Source organism: Rhipicephalus microplus, chromosome X (genome assembly GCF_043290135.1).
Source record: "Rhipicephalus microplus isolate Deutch F79 chromosome X, USDA_Rmic, whole genome shotgun sequence".
In the NCBI taxonomy this organism is placed as follows: Eukaryota; Metazoa; Arthropoda; class Arachnida; order Ixodida; family Ixodidae; genus Rhipicephalus; species Rhipicephalus microplus.
The window spans coordinates 191,210,792-191,224,545 of record NC_134710.1 but is presented as its reverse complement, the minus strand read 5'-3'; the positions used below and the strand labels follow the sequence as shown (position 1 = coordinate 191,224,545).

General features: G+C 43.7%; 1 protein-coding gene across 2 annotated transcripts in view; it reads left to right on the top strand.

The window, feature by feature from the left end:
- LOC119177330 (N(G),N(G)-dimethylarginine dimethylaminohydrolase 1) overlaps positions 1 to 13,754 on the top strand; it is a 111,368-nt gene that overhangs the window by 42,727 nt on the left and 54,887 nt on the right. The window contains exon 4 of one of the 2 annotated variants that reach the window (XM_075878401.1): positions 10,407 to 10,593. The exons of the other annotated variant lie outside the window; for it this stretch is intronic. Within the exon in view, the coding sequence (XP_075734516.1) occupies positions 10,407 to 10,535 (129 nt within the window). The 3' untranslated portion in view covers positions 10,536 to 10,593. Of the gene's footprint in view, positions 1 to 10,406; positions 10,594 to 13,754 lie in introns of those variants that run through there. 2 annotated transcript variants of the gene reach the window in all.

The window sequence follows — 13,754 nt, the reverse complement described above, 5'->3', positions numbered from 1 at the left end:
GTTTGACTCGAAAGACCCCGATTTTATAGTTTTCTTTTTTAATTTTCTTCCCTGTTCTCACTGGTCAAGCCACTAGTTGAAATAGGAGTAGCTCGCTTGCTTCCGTTGCCTTTCGCGAGTACTGCGCGCTCGCCCCATTTTCCCGATCAAGAATGCTGTGTTGTGCTGATAGCAGCATGGTTGTGACCAAGGTGTACCGGGCGCGCAGCGATAACGCGAGGTAAGCGCGCGAGATAGATGATTACTGATGTGCGGTGGAAAGACGCCCCAAATACGTCTTTTTGTTAACGGAGCCACAACTCCCGGGGGCGAGGGCACTATTTTGCCGCAACGCGACCCCCTTCCCTCGGTGCACTGGCTGCCGACGGCAGTAAACTGGCGTTGGCAAAAAGAGTTGCAGGAGACGTTGCCGCGCCATGCGCGTATACGACGGCGCTGTCGGGAACGCAGCGGAACTACATAGTAATCCGTCTGTCACCTTGCATGCGCCGTCGTTAGCAACGGAGAACTATATGTAACGTTACTGAAAGTGCACGGCCTTTTCCTTGTTTGCCATTGCGCGCAAAAACACTTCAGCCCATTCGCATAACCATATCCGCTACCATGAAATCATTTCGGAAATATGAAGAGAGTATACATGCAGAAGTAGCGGCACAGCTGACGGACGACTCGTCAGGCTTCGACATGTGCGCGTACGTTTGTGCGGCCGGGCTAGACTGTACCTGCGCGCTGGAAAGCATGACCTACTACACTCCTGACCTGTTCAGATAGCGGGGTTCCTATGGGAGCGCGTGTCCCCGCTCTCGTTCAATCGCTCGCCGTAGGTGGCGCTACCTATAACCTGTTCGTCTGCTACTGTGCGGCCGGCAGGAGGGCGACGGACTGATACCATGCGTCTGCTTCTGTGACAAACTGCCTATACGTGTGATTGTTTTTTGCTGAAAAGGCTAACGTGTGCTATGTGTTACATTTTAGTAGTTAGGCTATACTGGTTGATTGACTTCTAAAGCTGTATATTTGCGTAGAAATGTCTTGCTGCATGGTTGTTTTTGCCATTCCAGCCTAAAAAAACTTCAATTTAGTATTCATAAAGCTTTTGACTAATAATGTACTCATTGGTAATAGAATATCAAACTGATTTTAGGTTGTTTAGGACGCGTCAGGTGAAACGCAGTGCCCCTGTTGAGCACTTACCTTGGACACTCGCCCTGGACAGGTGTTACACTTGTAGTCAATTGATAGAAGAGAATAATGCACATACGCCCACGGACGCATATCAAGGAGAGACACAGGAATTGAAGCTTTAACTCTTACTGTGACCTACACAACAAAAATTGTGCGTCAAATTTCGCTACGGGAGTTTGTCTGCTGGAACGGGGAGCGCTGGCCGATGCGCGTTTCTATGATTTTATATGTCCGTGCGATGAGACGATATGGTAAAGGCAGTGATGTGCCTATCGAGGGCAACACATTGCGACCCCAATAAAGTTTTTATCGTCATCATTATCATCATCTTGTCGAGCATAGTTAATAATAATAATAATAATAATAATAATAATAATAATAATAATAATAATAATAATAATAATAATAATAATAATAATAATGTTTTATTTTTCATCAATAGTTTGATGAAGGACAGCGGCAGGTAAAAGCTGCTCTTCGAAAGAGGCAGCTTGACATAGGCCCACAGACGCCTTTAGCACGACAGCACTGGCAAACAGTTAGCAATGTTATCTAAGCAACAATTACAAAAATATCAAGTTCAAATTCTAAAAATAAAAATAGCAACCATGATAACAATGTAGCAACTGCAAAGAAATCTTGAAAACTATACATGTGTATATCGTGCAATTGAGTTCGGGTACAGAGTAAGAAATCTATGCCAGCTTTCACATATTTATCAATTAACGTAGAAACTGTGTAGAACAACCTATCTGTGGAGTAGTTTGTTCTCGAAGTTTTTATTTTCCATGTTTCTTTATGTCATGTTTCGAACAAATTATTTGGCTGCAGTTTCGAGAGGTCGTACAAATAATGTCGACTTTCTTGAAATTGACGCCTGACCACCAATGCTAACTTAAAATCGTAGAGACGATGTAGGGGTGGTATTCCAGCCTGTTGAAACAATTCACTTCTGCGAGCATCATACGACCAGTAAAAAATTATTCTAATATACGTCTTTTGCATCAGGTACAGTTTTTGTAAGCGCGTGTTAGTCGTAGTCCTTCATACCAAGAAACAATAAGCAAGATGCCAACAGAACAGTCATTTATAAAGTAAGAATTTTACCTTGTATAGTAGAACAGTTTTGCCACTGTACACCGTGCCCTCTACGCGAGATAACTGACCCAGCACACTGTAAATGCGATCGTTTCAAAGCATATTGCTCGAAAATGTAACTCCAAGAATTTTTATACAATTTACTAACTCAATAATAGTATCGCCATACTTGAAATGTATGTTTTCATTAACAGACTTATTTTTAGGGCGGAATAGTACCGCCTTTGTTGTACTAGTGGTTATGTTTGATTGATAGCGCCCAAGGGCGACACCCGCAGTTGGGGCGCGTACACATGCTGAAAATGTGCCATTATACTCGTTTGTCAATGAAAAGCAGATCCCTCAAAGTGATATCAAGGTTTCTGCTAAAAGAATTTGGCGAGTGTATGCGTGTGATTCGAGCAATGTTACAGCACTTCAAAATGAAACAAAACACATTTGTCGCTTTACTTATGCGTGCCACAATATGCCAGTTAAAGCTGATGTTTCAAACAAAGTTTCTGCACTTTCGAAGAATATCCTACTTGCTGGCACACAGTGACGGCTTGTGTCTGCAATAAAGAAAAACATATGTACGCGTACAGAGCTGCGTGCATTTGGGTCATAGTTCAATAAAATGTGCTAGCAAGGTTCTGGGCGCGTACATGATACAATGGAGGCATGCAACTAAACTTTTAAAATCTTGCGAGATTTTGGCTTTTCGGCTATTCTCTTTCTCTTTCCTTCTTTGGCTGTTTTGTCCCGCACGTAGTTTGAGAAGAAAGGACGGCTAAATTTTTGCAACACTAGCCGCGCCATGGCTTCTCGGTGCTCGCTAGTAGCGCCTTTATGGCTGAAAAGAGGGTTCAAGGCCACTGCAGGTAGCACAGTTTGCACAAAAAGTGCCATCGGCCTCTTTTTGGAAATGGCCAATGGCGCAAATGCTTCCGCGGCCCTTTCTAGAGTGCTCACAAAGGAAAGAAATGAGATCGTTGGGTATGAAAGCCCTCCCCTGTCTAAATTAAATATCACAGCAGTAGCTGGTCCAGATGAGCTGGGAGCCTTGATTTTGCCGATGCAGTCGTCGCAAGTAATGCAATCCTCAGCTGCTTTCACCAGGAAGCCCGCTATAAGGCCAAGCGTGCTGGCCCTTATGCCTGGCTGTGGGGCACCTGTGGGAAGGTAGAAATGAAAAGTGTGCAAGAATTTTATCAGTATATAGATAAGCATGCATGATTAAACCGACACGTGTCCGTATACAAAATATGAGAAATATATATATATATATATATATATATATATATATATATATATGTATATATATATATATATATATATATATATATATATATATATATATATATATATGGATGTTAATGCGCTTTCAGATAACAACTGTTGCCCCACCGCGGTGGTCTAGTGGCTAAGGTACTCGGCTGCTGACCCGCAGGTCGCGGGACCGAATCCCGGCTTCGGCGGCTGCACTTTCGATGGAGGTGAAAATGCCGTAGGCCCGCGTTCTCAGATTTGGGCGCACGTTAAAGAACCCCAGGTGGTCGAAATTTCTGGAGCCCTTCACTACGGTGTCTCTCATAATAATATGGTGGTTTTGGAACGTTAAACCCCACATATCATCAAGATAACTGTTCATTCAGCCGACGTTTGCGTCGGGAGAGCCCCGTCTTTTTCAAGGTATAATAATATTTACACATTTTCCGCGTCGATTTATAGCTTGTCACGACAGGAGGGAAGAAGTCCGGAGAATAGTATAAACAACAACATAAAAAAAACTGAGGGAGAAACGTTTAAAAATAAAAAAAAATCTAGGAGAAGAAGCAAGAGAAAGACGACGGGATTAGGAAGGGACAGCATCTCAAGAGAGTAAGGCGAACGCAAAAACGCAAACGAGCCATGCCATCATCTGTGTGCCAGTTATGACAGCGATTCAAAACCGCCGAAAATTTCTTCCCCGATTGCGGGAAAGGGACGTCGGTTAGTCGAGTTGTGTGGGCGCCTGGTGAAAGCATGTTATATTTTTAAATGTAAGCCATAGTACCTGCTTGTACCATGGACTTATCGTTACATACATACACAGTATAACTGATTGAGAAGCATGTTTTCATCTACATCGTGCACTGACGCAAACGCTGCCTCACGCGGCTTGCATGTAACACAGTAAGCAGCGCAGAGTTTATAATATATGCATAATATCGTATAGTGGGGAATTGTTGGACGGTGTGTAATAATTTTTAAATAATGTAAATCATTCCATTACACGGAATCAACGAGATATGAAAAGCGCACCACGGCAAGTCTGCAGGGCTTCTAGATGTGGCCGCATCGTCTGGGTTATAGTAGCAGATGTCGATGCCGCGCACTCGCCTGACGACCCTTGATTCTGGTTTACTAGCGAGTGCATTTCCAGAGGTTGTCCGGCTTGCTTTACTGCTGTGGAGCACGACGCCTGCCTTGCACTGGGCGATCCAAGAGGAGACGTTGTTTGCTCTGTACTGCCGCTTGGTGATGAGTGCATCATTCCCATCACGAGGACTTTCTGCAGTGATGAAAGCGCAGCACGGGCGTCTGTCTGATCGTTGCTTCCTTGAAGCTGTCTGATGGTGGAAAAAAGTGCTTCGACAGGGTCACTGGAGAATTTGGCAGTCAACACGTATAGGAAACCTGAACGGATGAGAAATTGTGTGCACTGTACTGTGGACATTGTGGTCAGTTGGAGAGCTTCGTATGTTTCAAGAGATATGAATGCCCTCTTATGTGGTGCCGCGGCTTTCCATGCTGCGAAAAAGGGCAGAAATTCCTGCTCCAGCCATATCAACCTGAAAATAAAGCAGTTTATTGTAGAAAATATGAAACCTAGCGGGATAAATGGAATGTACCTGTCATCATCTGGGGAACTGAACGGCATCCTGTTTTGGTCCCGGCTTACTACGTGGAAGGTTGTATTTCTTATGTTGTGTATGGTGAACCATTTAAATATCATTTCCATCAGCTCGATGGTTGGCAGGCAGTCTTCAAACCCGAAAATGCCAAATCTGCGGCCGTATTGTAAGAGGTATCGTAAGGCCGATGTCACCTAGAAACCAAGGAGACGCGACATATTAAAAATGATCGGAATTATTTAGAGAGAGGTTTCTAAGCTTGGACGTTCGTATACAGCAAGTGAGACGAGTTACAAGTGGCACTGCAGTCATCAATAACGTGCACTTTTAAGTGAGTTTGTGTTAGTGAACATATATTTATAGAAGCTCTAATGATACGTAATTATTGTGTGGTAAGCAATACGCGCAGGTACATTCGTTAAGAAAGGGAAATTGTATGTTCAGATAACCATGCGCTGTTAGCAGCAGCAGTAGCAGCAGCTCATGTGCATGTTTTTATGTGACCATACTGATAAATATGTTAGCAGTTATATACGTATTGAATTACATTTTCACCATTTGCTTCCGTTTGGGTTCTACAAACAAATAAACCAGAAACTAACATGAATATTCACGTATCGTTTGCGGTGAATTACTATTAAAAGGCAGTTTTTGTACTGCTTCATTTGAACGAAAAGCTGCAAAATTTTTTCTGCTTCTGCATGAACATTCACTTGACGTAATATGATGTAAAATGAGTTGTGGCGTAATATTAGCGCATAAAAGTTTGCCCGAGCGCGCCAAAGAATTTGAGAAGTATAAACGTCACTACTGATAGAAAACTGCGAGCATGATTCTAGCTCAATTAGATGTATTTTTTTGTGTAATACAGGTTGCAGGAAGCATACATAATTTACAGCTAACGAAAAGGCATTTCCTGCATGACCTGTGTGCGTCACGCATTGTGATGTCTACAAGGAATACAGAGAATCTGGGAGTGTGTGACACTAACGCTAAATGGGTTTACACCTTTTCTTATACATGCCTGTGGAGAGAACACTTCAACGGCCCTCTTCACGCTTAATTTCTCGAAGTTCGTCGGGTAAACGTGCTTCTGCGTAAGGTTCCGAACAAGCTTGAACGACGACTGTTTTTCTGTTATGTCCAGCAACTTTCTCAAATACGTGGGGCTGTAGTAATGCCCATTGTTGAACAGAACGCGTTTGGTGGACAACATCTGGTTGCGGAGATTTTTCAGGATGTGGCAGTGGTCAAAAGAAAGGAAGAGCCTCCGATTCATATCCATTGGATGTCTGCAACAACAACAAAAAAAAATGAATAAATAAATTGGAGAAAGGCGGCGTTTGCGGTGTGAATAATTAGTTGCATATACGGTTTTCTGTTTTTTACCAAAGTAATGTAAATGTTAGCCATTCGAAGGACGTGTGCGTTGTTAATTATTACCTTATTATAAAATTTCTCCACTCATGCCATGATCCTGCAGGTCTGTGTGTGTGTTTTATTGAGATTACCTACACCTTAAATCTTCCGAAACTTTAAGTATACTCACCCATTCATACAGTCGCATGCAGGTGCGCATACATTACGCAAACGCGTAACGTCAATTGATTTGTAAAGACGGGCTATTTACAGCGATTGTACTGTTGATAGCAATCTTGTTATGGACACGGCTTTCTTATATGGCAGCGCTGATTAAAAAAAAAGAAGGGGGGGGGGGGGCTCTGATGCTGATACAGGCTTTTTTTTTTGTGCGACCAAGTCTTTTGTTTTTTTTTTCACTCAAACACGGCATGCATGCGCGTGCATACATTGATTGATAGATATGTGGGGTTTAACGTCCCAAAACCACCATATGATTTTGAGAGACGCCGTAGTGGAGGGCTCCGGAAATTTCGACCACCTGGGGTTCTTTAACGTGCACCCAAATCTGAGAACGCGGGCCTACAACATTTCCGCCTCCATCGGAAAAGCAGCAGCCGCAGCTGGGATTCGATCCATGCATACATTGAGGGCACACTGCGAATACATATAAAAAAATATTTACACTAGGCATTGCGCACAGCTTAATGCGAGCTGAGAGCAAAAATATATACTTAGCAACTTACGGCACAACTGGCATCATACGACCATTCCCTAACATGGTGAACATCTTTTTGTTCGAAGCGTGGTTGTCAGCTACAAGTCGGACCACTTGGAATCCTGCTTCTTCGATGGACTTAATTACTTCAAGTGTTAGTTGATGCAGGTGGTCTCCTTTTACTGACTGCGTGAAATAATATCCCACGGGTAGCCTGAAAAAGATAAAAATTAGCAGTATTCTGTAGCGTCGGTGTCAGCTGGGCTTAAAATCTCACTCCGTTGGAGAGAGGAGGAGAGCCAATTGCTCATCTCGAGTGCTTGTCAAATAAGTGCACAATGCTAAAGTTGACTTGCCGGGGGAAAGGGGGGGGGGAGCCCTCCTTAAAAAATAGAAGACGACTCCCCCTGCCCCTCCCCAGACTTTCAGCCCTGGTCGCGGAATAGCACATCATTGGTTAATTAAAGACAACGTTTTCTTTTTATATCTATAGGTGGGGTTAGTCTTTCAGTCACAGCGAAACGTATAGTGATAGACAAAGTGATGATTCACTTACGTGTAGTGCGTTGATAAGCCTACAAATACAAAGGCGAGAAGGTGTGTGGCCAGCTCGTTCTGAATGCCCACTTCTTTTTCTAGGCCTCCCATTTCGACTAGGCCATGGACTTTGTCTCCTTTTTTTTCGTACGTCAGTGCTTGCTTTAAAGACATTTCATCCACAATCAAAGAGCCCATTTTTTCCTAACAAAAAAAATGGGGGGGGGGGGAATTCACTGTTAACAGACATGCGTTATATATCGGCGGAGACAGTTAATTATATAAATAACCTTCTTTGTTGTTCCGTACATGACCCATAATTTAACAGAAATGATTAGGGTTTAGAGCAAACATAGCGCACTGCCGTATACTCTTAAACAATACATCTTACGTTCGAGTAATCCTTGCCACAGGTCTGGTCCCTGTTTATTCACTTTAAATCACTTTTCATTCGGCTATACTAGCATGTATTTTGATCAGTCAAACACTGCCGCGTGCGCTGCTTCCTTCGTTATTCGCGTGCATATTGTAAATAATTCTGATCGAAGTAACGTACCCGTTCGGACAAGTGTGTGCTTTCCGTGTGCAGCCTTTGCTTCATTAGCGACGAAACAACTGCTCCAGTACAGTAGCCAATGTAACGCTTCAGTGTCATGCGACTTGGAAGGGTGAGGCACCCAGACCTCCGCAACATTTCGTACCCGCAGGGTGATTTAGCTTGCCACATTATGGCCTGCCTGATGGTCACCTCTTTCCAACGGTGATTTTTCTCACGCAGGCATTGCAATTGCTCCTTCAAAAATTCAGCCTTCTTGTCGTTCTCGTCCAGCATTTCCTGATGATGAAAGGGCAGTTGAAATGCGTAAATCACGCGCAAGATAACATACTGGAAGAAAGCGGAAGTGCAGGGGAGAATGGAAGCTTGACCCGCTGAAACATCGTAGAGCAGGGAATGCCGGCGCATCCAACAATTCGACATTTACGTACTGGACTTGCCCTTGTCAAGACAAGTTTAGATGTTGTGGGAGAGTGAGCAAACGTTCACACACACGCTACTAAAGGAGGCTGTTGCTGTCCTGACAAAGAATAGTGCACCTGATTGTCGAAACCTTGCATTTGGCATCATTCCTTATTCAACAATTCATAATCGCGAGAAAAGATATGCGTTTACTCTTAAGACAATAATAGATGTTTCATGTCACCACGTGGACATTCAATTGCAGCTATGCTACATTAATGAATTGCGCAACTTCAGACTTGCGTCATGTTCAGTAACCGGCCACCGACTCACACATACGGACTAGCGGAAACTGTTCACTTACACTTTCCAAACCATTCCTTCCTTTTTGAATGCAATGCTGCTCGCTCAAGTTTATAAGGCAGACATCACATGTGCGTCAAGCGTGGCTTCCTGTACGAGCATAAACCGATCGGCCCATAGCACCAACACAACACAGCTTGCAAATTACTGTCTTTCCAGTTGTCAGTCCAATGTCCCTAATTGTTTGCGACGACAGAAATTTGAACTCGTTGTTCGCAGGATAAAGGAATAAACTCGGGGTGCGCCAATCACGCAAGGGGGTACACACCGACCTTCGTATCTTAAACACTTGCTCATGTGCGCGCTTACCCACCAACCTTCTTTTATTCCGTGTCCTTATGTCAGGCCTACACCTTCGTATGACCAGAAAGATTGCCAGCATCGGCGTACACTAAAATGTCACGTAAATTTATATGAAGAAGAAAATCTATAAACAGAGTTTCTCTCGAGCAGACATCATGACAGCGGACTTGTCATCCTTAAGGCTATAATTGTATTTCAGTCTTTCAGAAAACAAGCCTGCTTGTCGAAACGCCGCCTCGAAACAACTTTGCTAAAACTACTGATTAAGCGAGTTGGTTCATGATTATTTTCAGTGTTTGTGTGTGTGTAAACAGCGATTAAAGAATGGGAACAACCCCTGTTCACAGGTTTTTTACTGCAAGCTTCCATCCTCCCCTTTCTGACGTTTCTTACAAAAAAGTATAGGGACACTAAGTTAATAGACTGATAAATGAGTACCTGATAATTCTCTATCGTTCCTGTTCCGATCATACGACTATTAGAACAGAAAAAATTAAGACTAGGTTTAATGTTCTGAGTTTGGCGAACAATCTTCGACACGTGCACGTCGCTTTATGTTGCGTCGCTCCTTGTGTACTTGGCCGCATTGGCTGAGAACATTTCTTTGAAACTTGCTACTTCAGACCTTGCATCTACTAACACAGCAGTCTTAGACATTACCTGAGGCCGTCAAAGTATGACGTCACTGCTAGCCGATGCGCGAGAACTTAAGGGTAGCATCGCCACCTTTACAATCTCTTATAGTTTCGAGAATTCCTTCGCTCACCGGACGTCCTCTCGTAGTACGGGTGATGTTGATAGAATTGACTTACTCCTAAATTGTTATTATGTTCAGAGTCATTTAAAATTAAGTGCGAATATAAAAGGATTAATATAACATTCGTCCACTGACGTAACTGCGTACCTGCAGCGTTAGAGCGCCATTCGCCTCGGCGAGGGCTTTCATCTCGAAAAAATCTTTCTTTAGCTTCTCTAGCTGTGAATGCAAATTACTGTTCATTTCTTTCAGCCTGCTGCACTTCCGCCGCAACGTCTTAGTTGCCGCGACCAGGGAGCGCATCTTCTTCAAACCGATCGACGTTTGCGACGTCATGGAGCGCCGCACTGGCCTCTTCTGGTGTTCCCCTTGTATAACTGAACTACAGTCCTCCATGTTGTCCTGACTTGATGGAAAATGCAACCACTCGGCCTCTTGTGCAGTTTCAATTGGGTTTTCAGAACTATATACTTCCCCAGGCTCCGCTGATGCTCGCTCTTCTTGAGAAGAATCTGCGTTGGACGTTCCCCTGTTAAGCCGAAAAAATAGCGAAGCATGACAGATATATTGTCCCGCTAAACGCATAAGGGAATACTGCTAACATTATTCTTATCCGTTGTTGTGTTAGACTTCAAGTTTTACTTACAGTATTTTTACTTGTATGGGTGCCAGCGTTGTTTCCCCCTGCGTTCGTTTTAGCCGCTTTTTCCGCGGCATTGGATCTTGCCCACGTGGATCAGGAGAAGCGGGAAATAAGGAAGGCACGGCTGTGGGCTTCAACATCTTCCTTTTCGTCACTGTTCTGTAATCTTCAGCGGTAAAATGCAGGCTGCATACCTTCGACCGGTCGCTGGGCTCCCAGCGATGCTTTCCTGAACCTTCATCAAAGGTAAAGGCGTATACGCATGGCTAGCAAGATTGCAAAATAACAGTCCATAACACCTTTTTTGTAATTAATTTTTCCAAAATGTAACAAGCCAAATGGGGAGGTTAAGAAAAAGCATAGCCACGATTTTATTCTGGGGAAGTACCTGTATACCCATTTAGTGCATTTTCATATTTTCTCGCAGCCTTTGTAAATGTCTTTTTAGATGACTACATTCGTCGATTGATGTTTAGTGATGGTACGTGGTCGAGTCCAGTGGCATACTTGAAGCCCTTTATTCGAAGAGCTCATTGGCTATACAAGGTTTCATAACAAAGCTGAATTTCCTAATGGCTGCTCAGTAACGAAGCGCGACCCAATACGACAGAGCCGAAACCGAGGCGCACTTGAGCGCCTTGGTCTTGGTTTAGAGCGCAAACCTCTAACCTGTACAATGACTCCGCCGTTGACGACGATGACTTCAGTGGTTTTTGTTCTTTTGCATTCTCCAAAACGAATCTTTGTCATGCATGATGTAATCTCAGATGCAGCACGCACATAAATAGAGTATCTGTCGCTGATTATTCCAGGTTCCTCATTTCGGTTTCACCGGCTGGGTCTCTTAACCCTCACAGAGCCGATGGGCTCATTGCACGAAGGACTTCAATTATGTCATTATACCCGACCGCCTGCCAGCCCTATATAGAGTGAACAGTTAATCGCCACATTTCGTTACCGGCGTAACGTTTCTAATTACCTTAAGTAAGCTTATACAGAAACGAACAAAGCTGTATGGGAAGATAGAGGTTTGAGATGAGAAATACATTTGACCAAATTCGGTCGCTAACTTCAGTGACACCCAGTGTTCAAGAGTTGTCCATCGCTACACACACACACACACACACACACACACACACACACACACACACACACACACACACACACACACACACACACACAGAGAGACAAACTGTGGAGGCAGCACGTAAATATTTCATATCATTAATTTTTTTATGGATTTCGGCGGCATTTGTTGAGGCAGCCTTCGGGAAGGGTGCTCGAACCCCTCGCAACCCACCGCTACGCATTTTTACATAATTTACAGATTTCGTATATTTACTTTTTTCTTGTGTGCTATATTTAAATTTCTTGGCACTATTTGTGGAGCCTGCCATATTAGCCGCGGTACTTTAAAAAAGCTTTCATGTTTTTTAGCTCAGTGAATTAGCATAACACACGGAAATAAAGTTTACTAAAGCACCCTGGTGCTTCTTGCTAGCTTGCAACTCGTTCTGAATTGAAACGACTCTCAAAAACACAAGACTCACCTTTTCTTCCAATTGCCTCGATCCATTCTTCCCGTATGTCTGTGGCAGGAAACTCGTGAAAACTTACTTTACTTTGTTTGCCTTGTTCCGATTTGCAATATGGCACGCAGCAATACACCATACTTACATTTGAGGTGTCAGCTCATCTAAAAAAAAAAAACTGCACGCGGCCACTATTAGAGCTGACTACTGCAGCTATCTGCCGTCTGCAAGTTTCTGCACACGACCTACTGTGTTTCTGCGTATCTTCTGCAATTTGTGTATGCGTATCGTCTGGAACCATCGTGATTCAGTGTGAACAATGAATGCCTAACAATAGTTTTTTTATCTCGTTGGACTACGTTTTCATTCAAGAAATATTTTCATAATAAATTTTCCTTCATTTGTAGAAAAGTTCCCGTCTGCTTGCCACTGTGACCCTTTGTGTGCTTTTTTTACGGTTCTATTTCTGCTTCAAACGTCCACACGAATGCAGCCAACTCTGACGAGGAATCATATCGCTTTATTTGCCATATTTTACACATTCATACACAATTCATGCACAATAAGAACGATTTGCACTGCCACAGCGATGGCTGAAGCAGACGACAGCGAACAGGTGCTGCCTAGCGCCACGCCGCTCGTAGGTGACGGCCCTAGCGGCAGAAGGTATGAACTAGAACGTGGGCGCTGGAAGAGGTGCTCTCTGGGCAGGTCAGGAGTGTAGTAGGTCATGAGCTTGACAAAAATTGGTCCCGCTTATCTCCAACTGGTGGCAGTGGTGTAGATGTTCAGCGGTGCAGCCCAACTGACCCAGCGTTCTTAGGCAGCCGACATCTGCAGTTGCAGCCCGCAGATTTGAAAACGCGTGACTTGTGTTTAGCTTTGGGTTTTACGGAGTATATACTCAAGGCAAGATAAGAATACGCGGCGTGTACAGGAAGACAGCCGTGGCAACGATGTGTACGCACTGAGAATTCATTTTGCATGCGTTTTCTAGGTGTTTGATATAGTTTCGGACTTCGCATGCACGAGAAGAACATTATATTGAACTGTGCGCATTTATTTGAGCTGTTCGCACACTGATAACTCGCTTATTAGTTTAGATTTTGCTGGGAAGCATTTATCCTTCGTTGCGGCGGTGCGTGTGGACTATTGACAGTATCGTCAATAATCCGAGCGGCGCGCCCGGCCTGCGTTAATACTAGCGCAGTACAATCGTGAAGGGGGATAAAAAACAAGGAACAGGATTGAGTGGAACTAATGTTCACGTTTTACAAGCGTTGCGTCGTCTTAATATTGGAAAATCATCTACATAACCTCAACCAACCATGCGTACCGTGTATTTTGACAATGCAGCCCTTCCTCCCCTTGCAAACCAGAGAAGAAAAAAAAAAAAAAGCAACATTTATTTTAGACCTACTTGCA